General features: G+C 47.1%; 1 protein-coding gene across 2 annotated transcripts in view; it reads left to right on the top strand.

Annotated features, from left to right (window-relative positions):
- Positions 1 to 25,755, top strand: part of ATG4C (autophagy related 4C cysteine peptidase) — an 85,843-nt gene that overhangs the window by 54,215 nt on the left and 5,873 nt on the right. For both annotated transcript variants that reach the window (XM_063939200.1, XM_063939199.1), the window contains exons 8-10: positions 11,701 to 11,779; positions 12,497 to 12,573; positions 15,517 to 15,636. In XM_063939200.1, coding sequence (XP_063795270.1) covers positions 11,701 to 11,779; positions 12,497 to 12,573; positions 15,517 to 15,636 — 276 coding nt within the window. The remainder of the gene's footprint in view (positions 1 to 11,700; positions 11,780 to 12,496; positions 12,574 to 15,516; positions 15,637 to 25,755) is intronic.

Genomic DNA, 25,755 nt, shown 5'->3' with positions numbered 1-25,755 from the left:
GCTGAGGAATGGTCTGAAGAACATGACAAAGATCAAAGTGTTGACTTGGCCTCCATCATCTTGGTGACAGAGACGAGTCAGAGCTGTCTTGGTGGCATGAGAGGGACACAATATTAGGCAGGTGGTTTTAATGTTCTGCAATAAATAGTGGAAAACTGCTCTAATCAAGCTGGTAACAATCCCCAGGTGCTGCGGGAGGGGGTTACTCTAGACAAGAAATACAAAAGGGATTTTTCCCACGCACTCTGCTGGCTGTTAGTAAGAAGAGCTATATACTATGTAATAATAGGAAATTTAGAGCTCTTCGTTACATATGTTTTGCAAAAGATATGATAAGCCTCCAGGCCACTTCACGGCTGCTCTATTACTGGAGGTCCCTATCTAAGCATAGGTCCAGGGCTTGGACCCCACAAAGTCGGCTCAGGCCCGACCACCCCAGGGCAGCACACCATTGAAATACTAAAGTGTTAATATGTGTTAAGAAAGAAGCAGAAGCTATGGGTTAGAAAGTGCTACAAAAATAAGGGTGTTAATAAAATACTCAAAAGAGTAATGTTAGTGAAAAAATAGGAGTGTTACATAAGTGCTAAATAAATAATATGGCATGCTACCCCAAGGTGGCCCAGCCCCACCAGACCTGGGGGGTACCACTCCCCAAACCCATACACAGCATAATAATAATAACATCCACTATGGGTCATACAATTGCTTAATGTATGGCCACATGATAATGGCACATACAGAACATATCCAGATTGAGAGCTAGTTTACCTGGAGGCACCCCTGTATCCTCCAAATGGCACCACAGGACCCAGCATGCCCTCCTAATGCTGGCTCCATCTATGCCTCTCTGAACTGCAATAAATAGTGGAAAACTGCTCTAATCAAGCTGGTAACAATCCCCAGGTGCTGCGGAAGGGGGTTACTCTAGACAAGAAATACAAAAGGGATTTTTCCCACGCACTCTGCTGGCTGTTAGTAAGAAGAGCTATATACTATGTAATAATAGGAAATTTAGAGCTCTTCGTTACATATGTTTTGCAAAAGATATGATAAGCCTCCAGGCCACTTCACGGCTGCTCTATTACTGGAGGTCCCTATCTAAGCATAGGTCCAGGGCTTGGACCCCACAAAGTCGGCTCAGGCCCGACCACCCCAGGGCAGCACACCATTGAAATACTAAAGTGTTAATATGTGTTAAGAAAGAAGCAGAAGCTATGGGTTAGAAAGTGCTACAAAAATAAGGGTGTTAATAAAATACTCAAAAGAGTAATGTTAGTGAAAAAATAGGAGTGTTACATAAGTGCTAAATAAATAATATGGCATGCTACCCCAAGGTGGCCCAGCCCCACCAGACCTGGGGGGTACCACTCCCCAAACCCATACACAGCATAATAATAATAACATCCACTATGGGTCATACAATTGCTTAATGTATGGCCACATGATAATGGCACATACAGAACATATCCAGATTGAGAGCTAGTTTACCTGGAGGCACCCCTGTATCCTCCAAATGGCACCACAGGACCCAGCATGCCCTCCTAATGCTGGCTCCATCTATGCCTCTCTGAACTGCAATAAATAGTGGAAAACTGCTCTAATCAAGCTGGTAACAATCCCCAGGTGCTGCGGGAGGGGGTTACTCTAGACAAGAAATACAAAAGGGATTTTTCCCACGCACTCTGCTGGCTGTTAGTAAGAAGAGCTATATACTATGTAATAATAGGAAATTTAGAGCTCTTCGTTACATATGTTTTGCAAAAGATATGATAAGCCTCCAGGCCACTTCACGGCTGCTCTATTACTGGAGGTCCCTATCTAAGCATAGGTCCAGGGCTTGGACCCCACAAAGTCGGCTCAGGCCCGACCACCCCAGGGCAGCACACCATTGAAATACTAAAGTGTTAATATGTGTTAAGAAAGAAGCAGAAGCTATGGGTTAGAAAGTGCTACAAAAATAAGGGTGTTAATAAAATACTCAAAAGAGTAATGTTAGTGAAAAAATAGGAGTGTTACATAAGTGCTAAATAAATAATATGGCATGCTACCCCAAGGTGGCCCAGCCCCACCAGACCTGGGGGGTACCACTCCCCAAACCCATACACAGCATAATAATAATAACATCCACTATGGGTCATACAATTGCTTAATGTATGGCCACATGATAATGGCACATACAGAACATATCCAGATTGAGAGCTAGTTTACCTGGAGGCACCCCTGTATCCTCCAAATGGCACCACAGGACCCAGCATGCCCTCCTAATGCTGGCTCCATCTATGCCTCTCTGAACTGCAATAAATAGTGGAAAACTGCTCTAATCAAGCTGGTAACAATCCCCAGGTGCTGCGGGAGGGGGTTACTCTAGACAAGAAATACAAAAGGGATTTTTCCCACGCACTCTGCTGGCTGTTAGTAAGAAGAGCTATATACTATGTAATAATAGGAAATTTAGAGCTCTTCGTTACATATGTTTTGCAAAAGATATGATAAGCCTCCAGGCCACTTCACGGCTGCTCTATTACTGGAGGTCCCTATCTAAGCATAGGTCCAGGGCTTGGACCCCACAAAGTCGGCTCAGGCCCGACCACCCCAGGGCAGCACACCATTGAAATACTAAAGTGTTAATATGTGTTAAGAAAGAAGCAGAAGCTATGGGTTAGAAAGTGCTACAAAAATAAGGGTGTTAATAAAATACTCAAAAGAGTAATGTTAGTGAAAAAATAGGAGTGTTACATAAGTGCTAAATAAATAATATGGCATGCTACCCCAAGGTGGCCCAGCCCCACCAGACCTGGGGGGTACCACTCCCCAAACCCATACACAGCATAATAATAATAACATCCACTATGGGTCATACAATTGCTTAATGTATGGCCACATGATAATGGCACATACAGAACATATCCAGATTGAGAGCTAGTTTACCTGGAGGCACCCCTGTATCCTCCTCAGCAGAATAATGCGCCCTTCCCCACTGCACACATTGCTGAGGAATGGTCTGAAGAACATGACAAAGATCAAAGTGTTGACTTGGCCTCCATCATCTTGGTGACAGAGACGAGTCAGAGCTGTCTTGGTGGCATGAGAGGGACACAATATTAGGCAGGTGGTTTTAATGTTCTGGCTTATATATAGTGTTACAGAGGAACACGTTGCACAGTGTCTGTCCCATTTGCCCAGAGCTGGCAGGCACCAGGTCCCAGGGCGGATCTTTCTGAAGGTCTGATCTGTGATGTGCGCTATAGCACACGTGCGCAATTACCATACATCTTTTTCATCGGTGTCCATACCGAGTGGACGTGGCCCGGAGTGACTCCTGGATACGATCTCCATTATGGATAAGCCACAGATCCCATATAGCGCTGTACCACCACCGCTGTGTGGTATCCGTTCACATGGTCGACCATGTTATGGTCGACAGTCATTAGGTCGACCACTATTGGTCGACGTGGTCGACATGGACACATGGTCGACACATGAAAATGGTCGACACATGAAATGTCGACACATGAAAAGTAGAGATGAGCGGGTTCGGTTTCTCTGAATCCGAACCCGCCAGAACTTCATGTTTTTTTTCACGGGTCCGAGCGACTCGGATCTTCCCGCCTTGCTCGGTTAACCCGAGCGCGCCCGAACGTCATCATGACGCTGTCGGATTCTCGCGAGGCTCGGATTCTATCGCGAGACTCGGATTCTATATAAGGAGCCGCGCGTCGCCGCCATTTTCACACGTGCATTGAGATTGATAGGGAGAGGACGTGGCTGGCGTCCTCTCCGTTTAGAATAGATTAGAGAGACACTTGATTTACTAATTTTGGGGAGCATTAGGAGTACTCGGTACAGTGCAGAGTTTTGCTGATAGTGACCAGTGACCACCAGTTTTATTTATAATCCGTTCTCTGCCTGAAAAAAGCGATACACAGCACACAGTGACTCAGTCACATACCATATCTGTGTGCACTGCTCAGGCTCAGGCCAGTGTGCTGCATCATCTATTATCTATATATAATATTATATATATCTGTCTGACTGCTCAGCTCACACAGCTTATAATTGTGGGGGAGACTGGGGCGCACTACTGCAGTGCCAGTTATAGGTTATAGCAGGAGCCAGGAGTACATAATATATTATATAGTGAGTGACCACCAGACACACAGTGCAGTTTATTTAATATATCCGTTCTCTGCCTGAAAAAAGCGATACACACAGTGACTCAGTCAGTCACATACCATATCTGTGTGCACTGCTCAGGCTCAGGCCAGTGTGCTGCATCATCTATATATATTATATATCTGTCTGACTGCTCAGCTCACACAGCTTATAATTGTGGGGGAGACTGGGGAGCACTACTGCAGTGCCAGTTATAGGTTATAGCAGGAGCCAGGAGTACATAATATTATATTAAAATTAAACAGTGCACACTTTTGCTGCAGGAGTGCCACTGCCAGTGTGACTAGTGACCAGTGACCTGACCACCAGTATATATAATATTAGTAGTATACTATCTCTTTATCAACCAGTCTATATTAGCAGCAGACACAGTACAGTGCGGTAGTTCACGGCTGTGGCTACCTCTGTGTCGGCACTCGGCAGCCCGTCCATAATTGTATATACCACCTAACCGTGGTTTTTTTTTTTCTTTCTTTATACATACATACTAGTTACGAGTATACTATCTCTTTATCAACCAGTCTATATATTAGCAGCAGACACAGTACAGTGCGGTAGTTCACGGCTGTGGCTACCTCTGTGTCGGCACTCGGCAGCCCGTCCATAATTGTATATACCACCTAACCGTGTTTTTTTTTTCTTTCTTTATACATACATACTAGTTACGAGTATACTATCTCTTTATCAACCAGTCTATATTAGCAGCAGACACAGTACAGTGCGGTAGTTCACGGCTGTGGCTACCTCTGTGTCGGCACTCGGCAGCCCGTCCATAATTGTATATACCACCTAACCGTGGTTTTTTTTTCTTTCTTTATACATACATACTAGTTACGAGTATACTATCTCTTTATCAACCAGTCTATATATTAGCAGCAGACACAGTACAGTGCGGTAGTTCACGGCTGTGGCTACCTCTGTGTCGGCACTCGGCAGCCCGTCCATAATTGTATACTAGTATCCAATCCATCCATCTCCATTGTTTACCTGAGGTGCCTTTTAGTTGTGCCTATTAAAATATGGAGAACAAAAATGTTGAGGTTCCAAAATTAGGGAAAGATCAAGATCCACTTCCACCTCGTGCTGAAGCTGCTGCCACTAGTCATGGCCGAGACGATGAAATGCCAGCAACGTCGTCTGCCAAGGCCGATGCCCAATGTCATAGTACAGAGCATGTCAAATCCAAAACACCAAATATCAGTAAAAAAAGGACTCCAAAACCTAAAATAAAATTGTCGGAGGAGAAGCGTAAACTTGCCAATATGCCATTTACCACACGGAGTGGCAAGGAACGGCTGAGGCCCTGGCCTATGTTCATGGCTAGTGGTTCAGCTTCACATGAGGATGGAAGCACTCAGCCTCTCGCTAGAAAAATGAAAAGACTCAAGCTGGCAAAAGCAGCACAGCAAAGAACTGTGCATTCTTCGAAATCCCAAATCCACAAGGAGAGTCCAATTGTGTCGGTTGCGATGCCTGACCTTCCCAACACTGGACGTGAAGAGCATGCGCCTTCCACCATTTGCACGCCCCCTGCAAGTGCTGGAAGGAGCACCCGCAGTCCAGTTCCTGATAGTCAGATTGAAGATGTCAGTGTTGAAGTACACCAGGATGAGGAGGATATGGGTGTTGCTGGCGCTGGGGAGGAAATTGACCAGGAGGATTCTGATGGTGAGGTGGTTTGTTTAAGTCAGGCACCCGGGGAGACACCTGTTGTCCGTGGGAGGAATATGGCCGTTGACATGCCAGGTGAAAATACCTCCACACCGAAGAGCTGATTTTTTTGGTATTTCACCAGAAATGCGGACAACAGGTGTCAAGCCGTGTGTTCCCTTTGTCAAGCTGTAATAAGTAGGGGTAAGGACGTTAACCACCTCGGAACATCCTCCCTTATACGTCACCTGCAGCGCATTCATAATAAGTCAGTGACAAGTTCAAAAACTTTGGGTGACAGCGGAAGCAGTCCACTGACCAGTAAATCCCTTCCTCTTGTAACCAAGCTCACGCAAACCACCCCACCAACTCCCTCAGTGTCAATTTCCTCCTTCCCCAGGAATGCCAATAGTCCTGCAGGCCATGTCACTGGCAATTCTGACGAGTCCTCTCCTGCCTGGGATTCCTCCGATGCATCCTTGCGTGTAACGCCTACTGCTGCTGGCGCTGCTGTTGTTGCCGCTGGGAGTCGATGGTCATCCCAGAGGGGAAGTCGTAAGCCCACTTGTACTACTTCCAGTAAGCAATTGACTGTTCAACAGTCCTTTGCGAGGAAGATGAAATATCACAGCAGTCATCCTACTGCAAAGCGGATAACTGAGTCCTTGACAACTATGTTGGTGTTAGACGTGCGTCCGGTATCCGCCGTTAGTTCACAGGGAACTAGACAATTTATTGAGGCAGTGTGCCCCCGTTACCAAATACCATCTAGGTTCCACTTCTCTAGGCAGGCGATACCGAGAATGTACACGGACGTCAGAAAAAGACTCACCAGTGTCCTAAAAAATGCAGTTGTACCCAATGTCCACTTAACCACGGACATGTGGACAAGTGGAGCAGGGCAGGGTCAGGACTATGACTGTGACAGCCCACTGGGTAGATGTATGGACTCCCGCCGCAAGAACAGCAGCGGCGGCACCAGTAGCAGCATCTCGCAAACGCCAACTCTTTCCTAGGCAGGCTACGCTTTGTATCACCGCTTTCCAGAATACGCACACAGCTGAAAACCTCTTACGGCAACTGAGGAAGATCATCGCGGAATGGCTTACCCCAATTGGACTCTCCTGTGGATTTGTGGCATCGGACAACGCCAGCAATATTGTGTGTGCATTAAATATGGGCAAATTCCAGCACGTCCCATGTTTTGCACATACCTTGAATTTGGTGGTGCAGAATTTTTTAAAAAACGACAGGGGCGTGCAAGAGATGCTGTCGGTGGCCAGAAAAATTGCGGGACACTTTCGGCGTACAGGCACCACGTACAGAAGACTGGAGCACCACCAAAAACTACTGAACCTGCCCTGCCATCATCTGAAGCAAGAAGTGGTAACGAGGTGGAATTCAACCCTCTATATGCTTCAGAGGTTGGAGGAGCAGCAAAAGGCCATTCAAGCCTATACAATTGAGCACGATATAGTAGGTGGAATGCACCTGTCTCAAGTGCAGTGGAGAATGATTTCAACGTTGTGCAAGGTTCTGATGCCCTTTGAACTTGCCACACGTGAAGTCAGTTCAGACACTGCCAGCCTGAGTCAGGTCATTCCCCTCATCAGGCTTTTGCAGAAGAAGCTGGAGGCATTGAAGAAGGAGCTAAAAGGGAGCGATTCCGCTAGGCATGTGGGACTTGTGGATGCAGCCCTTAATTCGCTTAACAAGGATTCACGGGTGGTCAATCTGTTGAAATCAGAGCACTACATTTTGGCCACCGTGCTCAATCCTAGATTTAAAGCCTACCTTGGATCTCTCTTTCCGGCAGACACAGGTCTGCTGGGGTTGAAAGACCTGCTGGTGACAAAATTGTCAAGTCAAGCGGAACGCGACCTGTCAACATCTCCTCCTTCACATTCTCCCGCAACTGGGGGTGCGAGGAAAAGGCTCAGAATTCCGAGCCCACCCGCTGGCGGTGATGCAGGGCAGTCTGGAGCGACTGCTGATGCTGACATCTGGTCCGGACTGAAGGACCTGACAACGATTACGGACATGTCGTCTACTGTCACTGCATATGATTCTCTCAACATTGATAGAATGGTGGAGGATTATATGAGTGACCGCATCCAAGTAGGCACGTCACACAGTCCGTACTTATACTGGCAGGAAAAAGAGGCAATTTGGAGGCCCTTGCACAAACTGGCTTTATTCTACCTAAGTTGCCCTCCCACAAGTGTGTACTCCGAAAGAGTGTTTAGTGCCGCCGCTCACCTTGTCAGCAATCGGCGTACGAGGTTACATCCAGAAAATGTGGAGAAGATGATGTTCATTAAAATGAATTATAATCAATTCCTCCGCGGAGACATTGACCAGCAGCAATTGCCTCCACAAAGTACACAGGGAGCTGAGATGGTGGATTCCAGTGGGGACGAATTGATAATCTGTGAGGAGGGGGATGTACACGGTGATATATCGGAGGGTGAAGATGAGGTGGACATCTTGCCTCTGTAGAGCCAGTTTGTGCAAGGAGAGATTAATTGCTTCTTTTTTGGGGGGGGTCCAAACCAACCCGTCATATCAGTCACAGTCGTGTGGCAGACCCTGTCACTGAAATGATGGGTTGGTTAAAGTGTGCATGTCCTGTTTTGTTTATACAACATAAGGGTGGGTGGGAGGGCCCAAGGATAATTCCATCTTGCACCTCTTTTTTCTTTTCTTTTTCTTTGCATCATGTGCTGATTGGGGAGGGTTTTTTGGAAGGGACATCCTGCGTGACACTGCAGTGCCACTCCTAGATGGGCCCGGTGTTTGTGTCGGCCACTAGGGTCGCTAATCTTACTCGCACAGCTACCTCATTGCGCCTCTTTTTTTCTTTGCGTCGTGCTGTTTGGGGAGGGTTTTTTGGAAGGGACATCCTGCGTGACACTGCAGTGCCACTCCTAGATGGGCCCGGTGTTTGTGTCGGCCACTAGGGTCGCTAATCTTACTCACACAGCTACCTCATTGCGCCTCTTTTTTTCTTTGCGTCATGTGCTGTTTGGGGAGGGTTTTTTGGAAGGGCCATCCTGCGTGACACTGCAGTGCCACTCCTAGATGGGCCCGGTGTTTGTGTCGGCCACTAGGGTCGCTAATCTTACTCACACAGCTACCTCATTGCGCCTCTTTTTTTTCTTTGCGTCATGTGCTGTTTGGGGAGGGTTTTTTGGAAGGGACATCCTGCGTGACACTGCAGTGCCACTCCTAGATGGGCCCGGTGTTTGTGTCGGCCACTAGGGTCGCTTATCTTACTCGCACAGCGACCTCGGTGCAAATTTTAGGACTAAAAATAATATTGTGAGGTATTCAGAATAGACTGAAAATGAGTGTAAATTATGGTTTTTGAGGTTAATAATACTTTGGGATCAAAATGACCCCCAAATTCTATGATTTAAGCTGTTTTTTAGTGTTTTTTGAAAAAAACACCCGAATCCAAAACACACCCGAATCCGACAAAAAAAATTCGGTGAGGTTTTGCCAAAACGCGTTCGAACCCAAAACACGGCCGCGGAACCGAACCCAAAACCAAAACACAAAACCCGAAAAATTTCAGGCGCTCATCTCTAATGAAAAGGTCGACATGCGTTTTTTTACTTTTTTTTTTCTTTTGGGGAACTTTTCCATACTTTACGATTTACGTGGACTACGATTGGAACGGTAATCTGTGCCGAGCGAAGCGGTAGCGGAGCAAAGGCACCATGCCTGAAGCATGGCGAGCCATGCGAGGGGACGCAGTGCACTAATTGGGGTTTCCAGTCACTTTACGCAAAAAAACGACACCAAAAAAAGTTAAAAAAATCATGTCGACCTTTTCATGTGTCGACCTTTCATGTGTCGACCATGTGCCCATGTCGACCATGTCAATGTCGACCAATAGTGGTCGACCTAATGACTGTCGACCATAGCATGCTCGACCATTCATACCGGAACCCCGCTGTGTAGGGATGTTGTCACTATCCCTATGGTCGGGATCCGGCGGTCAAAATACCGACTGCCGAGAATGCCGACAGCTGCGCCATGGCTATTCCCACTTGTGGGTGTCCACGACACCCATAGAGAGGGTAGACACGTGAGCCACCGAGCCCGCAGTGTGGCAAGCGCAGCGAGCCTGCAAGGGGCTTAGTTGCGTTGCCCCCCCCCCCCCCCCGCCGGCATTCTGTCAGCCAGGATCCCACTGTTGGTATTCTGACCACCGGGATCCCAGCCGCCAGGATTCCATACCCAACACCGCTCTGTATAATACGAGCACCACTGTTAATACCACCATATAAGCAGCATATAGCATGCATACCGAACTTGGTGCACTACAACACCCAGCATTCCCTGTACGCTCCAGACTGCAACTGGGTTATTCCTATAACCTGTGTCTATTAACCCTGTGTTGCTTTACTGTAATGTGTGTGTGTGTGTGTGTGTGTGTATGTATGTATGTATGTATGTATGTATGTATATTGGGCAGCACGGATGGTGTAATGGTTAGCATTAATTACTGCCTCACAGCACTGAGGTCATGGGTTCGATTCCCACCATGGCCCTAACTGTGTGGAGTTTGTATATTCTCCCCGTACGTGCGTGGGTTTCCTCCGGGTACTCCGGTTTCCTCCCACAATCCAAAAATATACTGGTAGGTGTTATGATTCCCAGCACTCCTGACCAGAGGAGATCTTATGACAATGACCAGAGCGCTGGAATGCAATGCTGGTAACGGGAGCAGGAAAGACTAGTTGCCCCTGGCGCCCTAACTCTGTTGTCTCACCCGTGCTATCGGAAATCCCTTGCGAGACTATGGTTTCTTGAGCCCCTGGCAGCCACGTTTGAAGGGCGGATTATGTCTGCCCAACTCCGGTGCCCCCCGGTCTTAATGAGAGACAAAGGGAAATCCGAGGCAGGATGATAACAAGAGGACCTCTGACTGACAACAGGCCAGGGGCAACAAGCTGACTAACAAAACCTGAAGTATGTGCGGAAAACCGCCAGGGAAAAGGACAACCAAAATCCACTTGTCCAATACTCCTACCCAGCACCGCTGGATACCAGAGTGGACCTGTGGAAGCGGAACCCTCCGCAAAATGCTCCAAAACACAAATAATAAATGGTAAAGCGGCCAAGCCGCAACACACGGCAAAGCCGCGACTCACGAACACCACTGGATGTTAAACGGTGATCAGTCAGGACTCCAGGAACAAGATGACAACTTCCGAGTACAGGACTACTGGAGACTGGAACGACCGGATACAGCAAGACTGGAAACAGACTCTCAGCAAACAAGGACAGCATGCAGGAAGCTATTACCGGCGTCTGTGAGAAGCCCTGAGAGTGCATATAAACAGGAGTCCTCCAATCAGCTGCTGACAGGGCTGATTACACAAATGCCGTGCAGCTGCCTTGCTGCACGGCCAGGAAACAGGTGCACAATCATTTTAACTGGACCCAGCAACGGGGAACGCGGTCCGCCAGTGGCGTCCCCGTTGCTAGGGTCCGTGCGGCTCAGTGCGCCCGGCGTCTAGCGTTGCCAGGGAGCCGGCGGCTGTACGCGTACGGCGTCCCTGGTTGCTAGGCGCCGGGCCGCACCGACGAGCGGACCCCGGCGCCTAACAGTAGGTTAATTGGCTTCCAACAAAATTAACCCTAGCGTGAATGTGTCTGTGTGTACATGTGATAGGGAATATAGATTGTAAGCTCCACTGGGGCAGGGACTGATGTGAATGGCCAAATATTCTCTGTACAGCGCTGCAGAATATGTGTGCGCTATATAAATAACTAGTAATAAATAAATATAAGTGTGTGTAATTTTAGACCTGTAATTTCTGTGTCATAATAATTAAATGTCACTTTTATTTCTATACTCAGGGGATTCTGAGCCTTGAGTATTGTGTTGGAATCATTGGTGGTAAACCAAAGCAGTCCTATTACTTCGTGGGATTCCAAGGTTGGTGCTGTGTGTGTGTGTGTGTGTGTGTGTGTGTGTGTGTGTGTGTGTAATAATAATATTGTTTTATCTATGTTTTTTATGTGGCTCCTTTCCTCATAAAAAGAAAAACCCCAACACACGTCTGTAAATGACCATTCTCGGCCTGAATAATTACCCTGGCACGGAGAGTCCTCTATTAATTCATCAGGACCCACCAAAGTCCACTCATTTGTCATTTAGCCTCTGCAGTAATTGGTTTCTGCAAAATGCATGTTTAATTTCCTGCACTGCATAAACAAGGCATATTTTACCTTCTATCTAATGAAAGTTTAAGAGCTCTAGCTGCTATCATCTGGCAGATTATATTTACATATTTACATTTGCGCAGCCTAAGTGGGGTAAGTTGATGTTAAAATGACAAGTAATATGTCCTCCCCCGTCGGCTCTCCTCTGCCGGCACATTTTTCATCAGACAAACCCTGGAATATAATTGTGTGTTTGTGAAAGTAATTTCATCACCAAAAATTAAATGACAGACTCATCACTTTATAAAAAAGCTGCTTATACAAGCATATTTGATTATGCAGAAGTTAATCTGTCCCGTAAAAGACTCTGCATCATTCAGCTGGCAGGGCCCTTTGTCTGCGATTTTCCTCCCTGCATAGAAATTGGATTGTAAGCGGTGTAATAATAGAGTGTTTTTTGAATTACTTGTCTTCTGTTTTGTCCTTGTAGATGACAGTTTGATTTACATGGATCCCCATTACTGCCAATCTTTTGTCGATGTCAGCATAAAGGATTTCCCTCTCGAGGTAACGTAGCCGCGGGTTTGGCACCGTTTTTCATGGCCTGATTTATATACTAATTATGAGCTGAAATTATCCAGTGATCTTATCCACCTCGTACTGCTCTCAGAGTTTAAACCATGATCGCTGATCCACCTCTTAATTCCCCTGCCCCCCCCCCCCCCTTTCCCAAACTGGGTTCCGAAACATTGGACGCAAAATTAGTAGGACCGTTATAAAGGAACCGCTGGTCACATGACTACATCTCGTTATAAAGCCTCTCCGGCTAATGGCGGTGGTCTCTGTGCGGATGCTTGGCTCTGCGTAAACCTGCTTTTGATTTGAAGGATGCAAAAGTGCGCATAAGTTGCAAAGTGGAGTTGCGCAGTAAGAGGCGTGGCTGTACCATGTAGTGGGTGTGGTCATATCACATAGCGAGCGGGCGATGGCAGTCCCTGTTACACATGTGGCCTCCCCCAGCTCTGTGGCAGCACTTTCACTTCCCCCCTCCCCACTTGCAAAATTCTTCATTTTAATTTCTCTTGCAAAACAAATTCCTGACGTTGTGCAGACTGGTAGTGAATCAGCGTGACGCACGTTCTGATTGGCTGCCAGAGTGCTCTCATTGGCAAATGACGGGTCTAGTTGCTGGGGTTAGTCAGCCATTGAGTGCGAGATACAGGGGAACATTGAACCCTGTTACAGGAATACTGCTGCAATACTTCTGTCCTGTGTCTATGAACTTTTTTGCGGGCCGCTTGCTCTGCACCCATCCTAGATCAGCTTCATGAAGGGGAAAAATAAATCTGAAATTCCCTTGTGTAATTGATATGCATACATTGTTTTAAGTCTTTATATGATCAAACCTTTGCATTGCTTGCGTCATCCTTTAAAATTAGCATTACAGATTGTAAGCTAGCGAGCAGGGCCTTCCTACCTCTGTCTGTCTTTTTTTACCCAGTTTTGTTCCATTACTGTTGGTCTAATTGTAAAGCGCAACGGAATATGCGCAACGGAATATGCTGCGCTATATAAGAAACTGTTAATAAATAAATAAATTACATTTTATATTCTTCTATATTCAGTACTGTATATTAAATTCCCTTAAGCTAGGAGAACTCTCCCATTCCTTTATTACTGGCTATGCAGAATAGCATTCAGTCCCTTCGCACAGTCCAGGTAATGTGATGTGAGAACCTTTGGCACTCTAGCTGTTGTTGAGAGGTAATCCTTACCAGAAGATTGCAAAAGTATTTGTGTTTTGTAGATATCCGATTTAAAAGCAGGAAAGTAAACTACTTGATCTTATGGTACAGTATAGAACACGCAGAGCGGATTTAAGGGTGGGGAAATGTATCAAGACTGGGAAAGAGCTAAAGTGGAGTAGTTGTCCAAAGCAACCAATCTGTTTCTGGCATTTATCTAGCACAGTCTTTAAATTGACAGAAGCTGATTAATTGCTTTGGGCAACTTTTCCACTTTATCTTAGTCCGAGGCTTGATACATCTCCCCCCTTCCTTTCCCGATAAAATACCTTTAAACAGAATAGATGTTTTGGCCCATTATCTTCAGTTTCCTAAATGACCTTTCACGCGATATCCGCAACAATGTCCCTACAGCGCCACAATCGTGTATGTATGTATGTATGTATACGTACATACACGTACACACACACACACACACACACACACACACACACACACACATACACACATACACACATACACACACACACACACACACATATATATATATATATATATATATATATATATACACACACACACACACACACACACACACACACACACACACACACACACACACTCATATATATATATATATATTTATTATAGTGTGTGTGCTGTTTTCTAATTATTTTGGAGACCCTACACTCACACACATAACTACACAATTGTTATAAATAAAACTTGTTTTCCCATAATTATCCAAATTTCCTATACTCCGTTTCCTATCCTTCTGTCCTCTCTCTCTCTCTCTCTCTCTCTCTCTCTCTCTCTCTCTCTCTCTCTCTCTCTCTCTCTCTCCAGGCCATAAGTGTATATTAAATAGCAAGTACTGTACCACCCCTGTGTGGAACCAGATGCCACCTCTGAAGAGTATGGAGAGGCATTATAGGGGGGCTCATTTGCACTCGCCACGCTGTCGGTATGCCGGCAGTCGGGCTTCCGGCGCCGGTATGCTGGTCGCCGTGAGCCCGGCCGCCGGCATACCATACTACACCCTAGGGAGAGATGGGTAATAATTATATCTTATAAGTAGTGTTGCCATCTAATCTGACAGCACCAGAGGTATGAGATCTGTGCAGGCTGAGTACCTGCCCTCCCCTCCGGAACCTTGGCTGGCTGACTCTGGAAGATGGGCATTGTGAAACGCTGACAATGATAGATTGACCCCAGCGGAGTAATGTACATTTCACTACAGCTCAGGCTCTACGCAGATAGATTTGCAAATCTAATTAGGTACAATCACACACATTATCACGTTTAAACATTGCTTTCCAGCTAATATTACAGAGGGTGAGGAATTTAAAGTCATTTTTTTAAACTGTATGAAGTGCGCTACGGAAAGATGAGCCGAAGAACGCTGCATAGACGTCCTATTACAGGTGTTTACTTGCAGCCTAAAACCGTTTCTAGGATTTACTTAGCAGGTCTGTAGCCTTCTTCCAAATAGACCTACAGTGCAGGAGGAAGGAAGGTAGCCCTGATTCTGTACCTGCCTTTATCTCACCTAGGCCAGGTTTATTTCAGGTTGTTGGGCTCCTAATGTGTTAGCTGCACATGATGAATTTATGGCTTCACACCTTTAAGGCTGATGGTGTATGCCAGAATTTGTCTAATGCTTTATATTGGTGGAACCTTGATGCATCTTTCTGTGGACTGTTGCAGTCAATTTGGGGTTTTGTGCTTTTTTTGTGACCAGTCTAAATGCTTTGTCTTCCCCCAGTCATTCCACTGTCCTTCCCCAAAGAAAATGCCTTTCAAAAAAATGGACCCGAGTTGCACAATTGGATTTTACTGCCGAAACGCCGGAGACTTTGAGAGGGCGGTAGATGAACTGACGAAGGTAGGTGCACAGGGCCTCCGTATACATCCCTGATGGTTTGCACCCTAACTATGGTCAGGGCCGGTCATCTGAATACCTAGACTTCCAACTGCCACCACCAATGGGGATTACTCAAAGGGACCACCGGTCCCTAAACACTCTTAACAATTGCATAGACCAGAGCTTCACAAATGTGGTCCTGAAGGCACCTCAACAGTCCAGGATTTAGGTATATCTATGGCTCAGCACAGATGGTTAAATCAAATTAACTGAGATACCAATCAAGTCACCTGTGGCCAAGCATGGATACATTTAAAACCTGGACCGTTGGGGTGCCCTGAGGACTGCATTTGGGAACCTCTGGCGTAGACTCTGCGACAAACCCCCTCACAATTAGCTGGTCGTCCCTTTTCTAGCAGTCAGTGACAGTTAATAGCGCACACTCTCACAATTGCGCAGGCCTGGCGACACAGAATACCACGGAGTTAGCTGGTTTACCCCCTGCTTCTAGCAATCCACAACCGTTCTAGCATAACCTTGTGATCTGATAGCCCCCTCCTCACAGACTATGAATTAGGCTAATAAACGCTACTTTATTTGCAAAAAGAAGTACAATGCTTAACTGCAGAAATGTTCCAAAGAAGAAGGTTACAGGTTACTACGCGTGTTCTAATTTCAAATAAAAAGGTAAAACTTACTGATTAACCGCAGCCAGTTCCGTGCTGGGGGCCCAGCGGAAAATGATGAAACAGTTTCTCAATTAAAGTCCGAATCGGGTTCATATATGAACGGAAACTGTTGTACTGACTCACTCACTGTGTCTTTGTATATAATAGTATGTATATATATATATATATATATAACAAAACAATAACCAATTGCACTTGGTATAACTTCAAAACACTCAGATTTTAGTATTTCCAGTAGCTGTTCTTCCACGATGTGGATTCTTCTAACTGGAATCACCTGCAAGTATACCCTCACACCAAAGAACACACCCGAACAAAAAGACGGCCAGAATGGCCTAAATTAGATATGATACCAATTTGTTTTTCTCTGACGTCCTAGTGGATGCTGGGAACTCCGTAAGGACCATGGGGAATAGACGGGCTCCACAGGAGACTGGGCACTCTAAAAGAAAGATTAGGTACTATCTGGTGTGCACTGGCTCCTCCCTCTATGCCCCTCCTCCAGACCTCAGTTAGATTTCTGTGCCCGGCCGAGCTGGATGCACACTAGGGGCTCTCCTGAGCTCCTAGAAAGAAAGTATATTTTAGGTTTTTTATTTTACAGTGAGACCTGCTGGCAACAGGCTCACTGCAACGAGGGACTAAGGGGAGAAGAAGCGAACCTACCTGCTTGCAGCTAGCTTGGGCTTCTTAGGCTACTGGACACCATTAGCTCCAGAGGGATCGACCGCAGGACCCGTCCTTGATGTTCGTTCCCGGAGCCGCGCCGCCGTCCCCCTTACAGAGCCAGAAGCTAGAAGAGGTCCGGAAAAATCGGCGGCAGAAGACTTCAGTCTTCACCAAGGTAGCGCACAGCACTGCAGCTGTGCGCCATTGCTCCTCTTGTACACCTCACACTCCGGTCACTGATGGGTGCAGGGCGCTGGGGGGGGGCGCCCTGAGCAGCAATAATTAGACCTTGGCTGGCAAAATAATCACAATATATAGCTCCAGAGGCTATATATGTGATAAATACCCCTGCCAGATTCCATAAAAAAGCGGGAGAAAAGTCAGCCGAAAAAAGGACGGAGCTATCTCCCTCAGCACACTGGCGCCATTTCTCCCTCACAGCTCCGCTGGAAGGAAGCTCCCTGGCTCTCCCCTGTAGTTGTCAGGCTCAAAGGGTTAAAAAGAGAGGGGGGAACTAAATTTAGGCGCAATATTGTATATACAAGCAGCTATTGGGGAAAATTCACTCAGTTATAGTGTTAATCCCCACATTATATAGCGCTCTGGTGTGTGCTGGCATACTCTCTCTCTGTCTCCCCAAAGGGCTTTGTGGGGTCCTGTCCTCAGTCAGAGCATTCCCTGTGTGTGTGCGGTGTGTCGGTACGGCTGTGTTGACATGTTTGATGAGGAGGCTTATGTGGTGACGGAGCAGATGCCGACAAAGGTGATGTCGCCCCCTGTGGGGCCGACACCAGAGTGGATAGATAAGTGGAAGGTATTAACCGACAGTGTCAACTCCTTACATAAAAGGCTGGATGACGTAACAGCTTGGGACAGCCGGCTTCTCAGCCCGCGCCTGCCCAGGCGTCTCAAAGGCCATCAGGGGCTCAAAAACGCCCGCTCCCTCAGATGGCAGACACAGATGTCGACATGGAGTCTGACTCCAGTGTCGACGAGGTTGAGACATATACACAATCCACTAGGAACATCCGTGACTTGATCCCGGCAATAAAAAATGTGTTACACATTTCTGACATTAACCCAAGTACCACTAAAAAAGGGTTTTATGTTTGGGGAGAAAAAGCAGGCAGTGTTTTGTTCCCCCCATCAGATGAGTGAATGAAGTGTGTGAAAAAGCGTGGGTTCCCCCGATAAGAAACTGGTAATTTCTAAAAAGTTACTGATGGCGTACCCTTTCCCGCCAGAGGATAAGTTACGCTGGGAGATATCCCCTAGGGTGGATAAGGCGCTCACACGTTTGTCAAAAAAGGTGGCACTGCCGTCTTAGGATACGGCCACTTTGAAGGTACCTGTTGATAAAAAGCAGGAGGCTATCCTGAAGTCTGTATTTACACACTCAGGTACTAGAATGAGACCTGCAGATATTGCTGCTGCAGCGTGGTCTGTGACCCTGTAAAACAGGGATACTAGTTTGCTAACATAAGAGCATATTAAAGACGTCGTCTTATATATGAAGGATGCACAGAGGGATATTTTACCGGCTGGCATCCAGAATTAATGTAATGTCCATTCTGTCAGGAGGGTATTAGAGACCCGACACTGGACAGGTGATGCTGACTTTAAAAAGGCACATAGAGATTCTGCCTTATAAGGGTGAGGAATTGTTTGGGGATGGTCTCTGGGACCTCGTATCCACAGCAACAGCTGGGAAGAAATTTTTTTACCTCAGGTTTCCTTACAGCCTAAGAAAGCACTGTATTATCAGGTACAGTCCTTTCGGCTTCAGAAAAGCAAGCGGGTCAAAGGCGCTTCCTTTCTGCACAGAGACAAGGGAAGAGGGAAAAAGCTGCACCAGTCAGCCAGTTCCCAGAATCAAAATTCTTCCCCCGCTTCCTCTGAGCCCACCACATGACACGGGGGCTCCACAGGCGTAGCCAAGTACGGTGGGGGGGGCGCCTCAAAAATTTCAGCGATCAGTGAGCTCGCTCACAGGTGGATCCCTGGATCCTTCAAGTAGTATCTCAGGGGTACAAGCTGGAATTCGAGGCGCCCCCCCCCCCCCCTGCCGTTTCCTCAAATCTGCCTTGCCGACAACTCCCTCGGGCAGGGAGGCTGTGCTAGAGGCAATTCACAAGCTGTATTCCCAGCAGGTGATAGTCAAGGTGCCCCTACTTCAACAAGGACGGGGTTACTATTCCACACTGTTTGTGGTACCGAAACCGGACGGTTCGGTGAGACCCATTTTAAATTTGAAATCCTTGAAACCATACATAAAAAAATTCAAGTTCAAGATGGAATCGCTCAGGGCGGTTATTGCAAGCCTGGACGAGGGGGATTACATGGTATCCCTGGACATCAAGGATGCTTACCTGCATGTCCCCATTTACCATCCTCACCAGGAGTACCTCAGATTTGTGGTACAGGATTGCCATTACCAATTCCAGACACTGCCGTTTGGACTGTCCACGGCACCGAGGGTGTTTACCAAGGTAATGGCAGAAATGATGATACTCCTTCGAAAAAAGGGAGTTTTAATTATCCCGTACTTGGACGATCTCCTTATAAAGGCGAGGTCCAAGGAGCAGTTGGTCGGAGTAGCACGGGAGGTGCTACAACAGCACGGATGGATTCTAAACATTCCAAAGTCACAGCTGGTTCCTTCCACACGCCTACTGTTCCTGGGGATGGTTCTGGACACAGAACAGAAAAAAGTGTTTCTCCCGCAGGAGAAAGCCAAGGAGCTGTCATCTCTGAACAGCTGAAACCAAAACAGGTATCGGTGCATCACTGCACACGAGTCCTCGGAAAAATGGTAGCTTCATACGAAGCAATTCCATTCGGCAGGTTCCATGCAAGAACCTTTCAGTGGGACCTCTTGGACAAGTGGTCGGGATCGCATCTTCAGATGCATCGGCTGATAACCCTGTCTCCAAGGACCAGGGTGTCTCTGCTGTGGTGGCTGCAGAATGCTCATCTTCTAGAGGGCCGCAGATTCGGCATACAGGACTGGGTCCTGGTGACCACGGATGCCAGCCTTCGAGGCTGGGGGGCAGTTACACAGGGAAGAAATTTCCAAGGACTTTGGTCAAGTCAGGAGTCGTCCCTACACATAAATATTCTGGAACTGAGGGCCATTTACAATGCTCTAAGTCAGGCAAGGCCCCTGCTTCAAAACCAGCCGGTACTGATCCAGTCAGACAACATCACGGCAGTCGCCCATGTAAACCGACAGGGCGGCACAATAAGCAGGATGGCGATGGCAGAAGCCACAAGGATTCTCCGATGGGCGGAAAATCACGTCTTAGCACTGTCAGCAGTGTTCATTCCGGGAGTGGACAACTGGGAAGCAGACTTCCTCAGCAGACACGACCTACACCCGGGAGAGTGGGGACTTCATCCAGAAGTCTTCCAACTGTTGGTAAACCGTTGGGAAAGGCCACAGGTGGACATGATGGCGTCCCGCCTCAACAAAAAGCTAAAGAGATATTGCGCCAGGTCAAGGGATCCTCAGGCGATAGCTGTGGACGCTCTAGTGACACCGTGGGTGTACCAGTCGGTTTATGTGTTCCCTCCTCTGCCTCTCATACCAAAGGTACTGAGAATAATAAGAAGGCGAGGAGTAAGAACGATACTCGTGGTTCCGGATTGGCCAAGAAGAGCTTGGTACCCAGAACTTCAAGAAATGATATCAGAGGACCCATGGCCTCTACCGCTCAGACAGGATCTGCTACAGCAGGGGCCCTGTCTGTTCCAAGACTTACCGCGGCTGCGTTTGACGGCATGGCGGTTGAATTCCGGATCCTAAAGGAAAAGGGCATTCCGGAGGAAGTCATTCCTACGCTGATAAAAGCCAGGAAAGAAGTAACCGCAAACCATTATCACCGTATTTGGCAAAAATATGTTGCGTGGTGTGAGGCCAGGAAGGCCCCTACTGAGGAATTTCAGCTGGGTCGTTTTCTGCACTTCCTACAGTCGGGAGTGACTATGGGCCTAAAATTGGGTTCCATTAAGGTCCAGATTACGGCTCTGTCGATTTTCTTCCAGAAAGAACTGGCTTCACTGCCTGAAGTTCAGACATTTGTAAAGGGAGTGCTACATGTTCAGCCCCCTTTTGTGCCTCCTGTGGCACCTTGGGATCTCAACGTGGTGTTGAGTTTCCTGAGATCACATTGGTTTGAGCCACTTAAAACTGTGGATCTGAAATATCTCACGTGGAAAGTGGTCATGTTATTGGCCTTTGCTCGGCCAGGCGTGTGTCAGAATTGGCGGCTTTGTCATGTAAAAGCCCTTATCTGATTTTCCATATGGATAGGGCAGAATTGAGGACTCGTCCCTAGTTTCTCCCTAAGGTGGTATCAGCTTTTCACTTGAACCAACCTAATGTAGTGCCTGCGGCTACTAGGGACTTGGAAGATTCCAAGTTACTGGACGTAGTCAGGGCCTTGAAAATTTATGTTTCCTGGATGGCTGGAGTCAGGAAAACTGACTCGCTTTTTATCCTGTATGCACCCAATAAACTAGGTGCTCCTGCTTCTAAGCAGACTATTGCTCGCTGGATTTGTAGCACAATTCAGCTGGCGCATTCTGCGGCTGGATTGCCGCATCCTAAATCAGTAAAAGCCTATTCCACGAGGAAAGTGGGCTCATCTCAGGCGGCTGCCCGAGGGGTCTCGGCTTTACAACTTTGCCGAGCTGCAACTTGGTCAGGGGCAAACACGTTTGCTAAATTCTACAAATTTGATACCCTGGCTGAGGAGGACCTTGAGTTCTCTCATTCGGTGCTGCAGAGTCATCCGCACTCTCCCGCCCGTTTGGGAGCTTTGGTATAATCCCCATGGTCCTTACGAAGTTCCCAGCATCCACTAGGACGTCAGAGAAAATAAGATTTTACTCACCGGTAAATCTATTTCTCGTAGTCCGTAGTGGATGCTGGGCGCCCATCCCAAGTGCGGATTGTCTGCAATACTCGTATATAGTTATTGCCTAACTAAAGGGTTATTGTTGAGCCATCTGTTGAGAGGCTCAGTTATATTTCATACTGTTAACTGGGTATAGTTTCACGAGTTATACGGTGTGATTGGTGTGGCTGGTATGAGTCTTACCCGGGATTCAAAATCCTTCTTTATTGTGTCAGCTCTTCCGGGCACAGTATCCTAACTGAGGTCTGGAGGAGGGGCATAGAGGGAGGAGCCAGTGCACACCAGATAGTACCTAATCTTTCTTTTAGAGTGCCCAGTCTCCTGCGGAGCCCGTCTATTCCCCATAGTCCTTACGGAGTTCCCAGCATCCACTACGGACTACGAGAAATAGATTTACCGGTGAGTAAAATCTTATTTTATTAAAAAAAACATAAATTCATATGAACATTTTTTTACGAATAAAAGGTTCCATACATTCATATAAACATTCTTAAAAGAAATACATCCAGATACAGTCAATAGGTTTTCTGTTCAAGCCTTTAAAGAACACCCTCACCCTTATAGGTGTATATTCTGTAGGGTGTACTGATGAACTAGATAAGAGACCGTAACTGATTCGACCCAACGTGTTTCGTCAGAACGACTTCATCAGGGGTTTCTGTATGGTATCACTAAACATAAAACGGGTGATTGGATGGTCCTTTAAAATTTCTAGGATAATTTTTATAATTTTTATATACACACATATATGCATATACACATAAGGAAGGAAAATGGAGGAGAAAATGGAGAAGGAAATATATACATACCAAAAAAAGGAACAAAAGCCTTCATGGATATAAAACATCCATAGTCCATATATATAGGACCAACTTTTAATAGAGATGGATAATTCACCCAGAATGGTTGTAGGATGGTAAAACCTATGGATATTTTCTCTATCGTCCTAAGTGGATGCTGGGGTTCCTGAAAGGACCATGGGGAATAGCGGCTCCGCAGGAGACAGGGCACAAAAAAGTAAAGCTTTACTAGGTCAGGTGGTGTGCACTGGCTCCTCCCCCTATGACCCTCCTCCAGACTCCAGTTAGATTTTGTGCCCGAACGAGAAGGGTGCAATCTAGGTGGCTCTCCTAAAGAGCTGCTTAGAGAAAGTTTAGTTTAGGTTTTTTTCTTTACAGTGAGTCCTGCTGGCAACAGGATCACTGCAACGTGGGACTTAGGGGGAAAGTAGTAAACTCACCTGCATGCAGAGTGGATTTGCTGCTTGGCTACTGGACACCATTAGCTCCAGAGGGATCGAACACAGGCCCAGCCGTGGAGTCCGGTCCCGGAGCCGCGCCGCCGACCCCCTTGCAGATGCTGAAGCGTGAAGAGGTCCGGAAACCGGCGGCTGAAGACTCCTCAGTCTTCATAAGGTAGCGCACAGCACTGCAGCTGTGCGCCATTTTCCTCTCAGCACACTTCACTGGGCAGTCACTGAGGGTGCAGAGCGCTGGGGGGGGGCGCTCTGAGAGGCAAATATAAACCTTATACAAGGCTAAAAATACCTCACATATAGCCCATAGGGGCTATATGGAGATATTTAACCCCTGCCTGACTGGAAAAATAGCGGGAGAAGAACCCGCCGAAAAAGGGGCGGGGCCTATCTCCTCAGCACACGGCGCCATTTTCTGTCACAGCTCCGCTGGTCAGAACGGCTCCCAGGTCTCTCCCCTGCACTGCACTACAGAAACAGGGTAAAACAGAGAGGGGGGGCACATTAATGGCTATATATATATATATATTAAAGCAGCTATAAGGGAGCACTTAATATAAGGATATCCCTTGTATATATAGCGCTTTGTGGTGTGTGCTGGCAGACTCTCCCTCTGTCTCCCCAAAAGGGCTAGTGGGTCCTGTCTTCATTAGAGCATTCCCTGTGAGTTTGCGGTGTGTGTCGGTACGTGGTGTCGACATGTATGAGGACGATATTGGTGTGGAGGCGGAGCAATTGCCAAATATGCAGATGTCACCCCCCAGGGGGTCGACACCAGAATGGATGCCTTTATTTGTGGAATTACGTGATGGTTTATCTTCCCTTAAACAGTCAGTTGAGGACATGAGGCGGCCGGACAATCAATTAATGCCTGTCCAGGCGCCTCAAACACCGTCAGGGGCTGTAAAACGCCCTTTGCCTCAGTCGGTCGACACAGACCCAGACACGGGCACTGATTCCAGTGACGACGGTAGAAATTCAAACGTATTTTCCAGTAGGGCCACACGTTATATGATTTTGGCAATGAAGGAGACGTTACATTTAGCTGATACTACAGATACCGTAAAACAGGGTATTATGTATGGTGTGAAAAAACTACAAACAGTTTTTCCTGAATCAGAAGAATTAAATGACGTGTGTGATGAAGCGTGGGTTGCTCCTGATAAAAAGTTGATAATTTCAAAAAAGTTATTGGCATTATACCCTTTCCCGCCAGAGGTTAGGGCGCGCTGGGAAACACCCCCTAAGGTGGACAAGGCGCTCACACGCTTATCCAAACAAGTGGCGTTACCCTCTCCTGAGACGGCCGCACTTAAGGATCCATCAGATAGAAAGATGGAAGTTATTCAAAAGAATATATACACACATGCAGGTGTTATACTACGACCAGCTATAGCAACTGCCTGGATGTGCAGTGCTGGAGTAGTTTGGTCAGAATCCCTGATTGAAAATATTGATACCCTAGATAGGGACAATGTTTTACTGTCGTTAGAACAAATAAAGGATGCATTTATCTATATGCGTGATGCACAGAGGGATATTTGCACACTGGCATCTCGGGTGAGTGCTATGTCCATTTCAGCCAGAAGAGCCTTATGGACACGACAGTGGACAGGCGATGCGGATTCAAAACGTCACATGGAGGTTTTGCCGTATAAAGGGGAGGAGTTATTTGGAGTTGGTCTATCAGACTTGGTGGCCACGGCTACTGCCGGGAAATCCACTTTTTTACCTCAAGTCACTCCCCAACAGAGAAAGGCACCGACCTTTCAACCGCAGCCTTTTCGCTCCTACAAAAATAAGAGAGCAAAGGGCTTGTCGTACCTGCCACGAGGCAGAGGAAGAGGGAAGAGACACCAACAGGCAGCTCCTTCCCAGGAACAGAAGCCCTCCCCGGCTCCTGCAAAAACCTCAGCATGACGCTGGGGCCTCTCAAGCGGACTCGGGGACAGTGGGGGGCCGTCTCAAAAATTACAGCGCGCAGTGGGCTCACTCGCAGGTAGACCCCTGGATCCTGCAGATAATATCTCAGGGGTACAGGTTGGAATTAGAGACGGATCCTCCTCATCGTTTCCTGAAGTCTGCCTTACCAACCGTCTCTTCCGAAAGGGAGAGGGTGTTGGAAGCCATTCACAAGCTGTACGCTCAGCAGGTGATAGTCAAAGTACCCCTATTACAACAAGGAAAGGGGTATTATTCCACTCTATTTGTGGTACCGAAGCCGGATGGCTCGGTAAGGCCTATTCTAAATCTGAAGTCCTTGAACCTCTACATAAAAAAGTTCAAGTTCAAGATGGAGTCACTCAGAGCAGTGATAGCGAACCTGGAAGAAGGGGACTTTATGGTATCCTTGGACATCAAGGATGCGTATCTACACGTTCCGATTTACCCCGCACACCAGGGGTACCTCAGGTTCATTGTTCAAAACTGTCACTATCAGTTTCAGACGCTGCCGTTCGGATTGTCCACGGCGCCTCGGGTCTTTACCAAGGTAATGGCCGAGATGATGATTCTTCTTCGAAGAAAAGGCGTATTAGTTATCCCATACTTGGACGATCTCCTAATAAGGGCAAGGTCCAGAGAACAGCTGGAGACAGCTTTAGCACTA

Source organism: Pseudophryne corroboree, chromosome 9 (genome assembly GCF_028390025.1).
Source record: "Pseudophryne corroboree isolate aPseCor3 chromosome 9, aPseCor3.hap2, whole genome shotgun sequence".
Lineage (NCBI taxonomy): Eukaryota > Metazoa > Chordata > Amphibia > Anura > Myobatrachidae > Pseudophryne > Pseudophryne corroboree.
The sequence above is the reverse complement of the archived record's forward strand: the minus strand, read 5'-3'. Positions and strand labels throughout refer to the sequence as shown.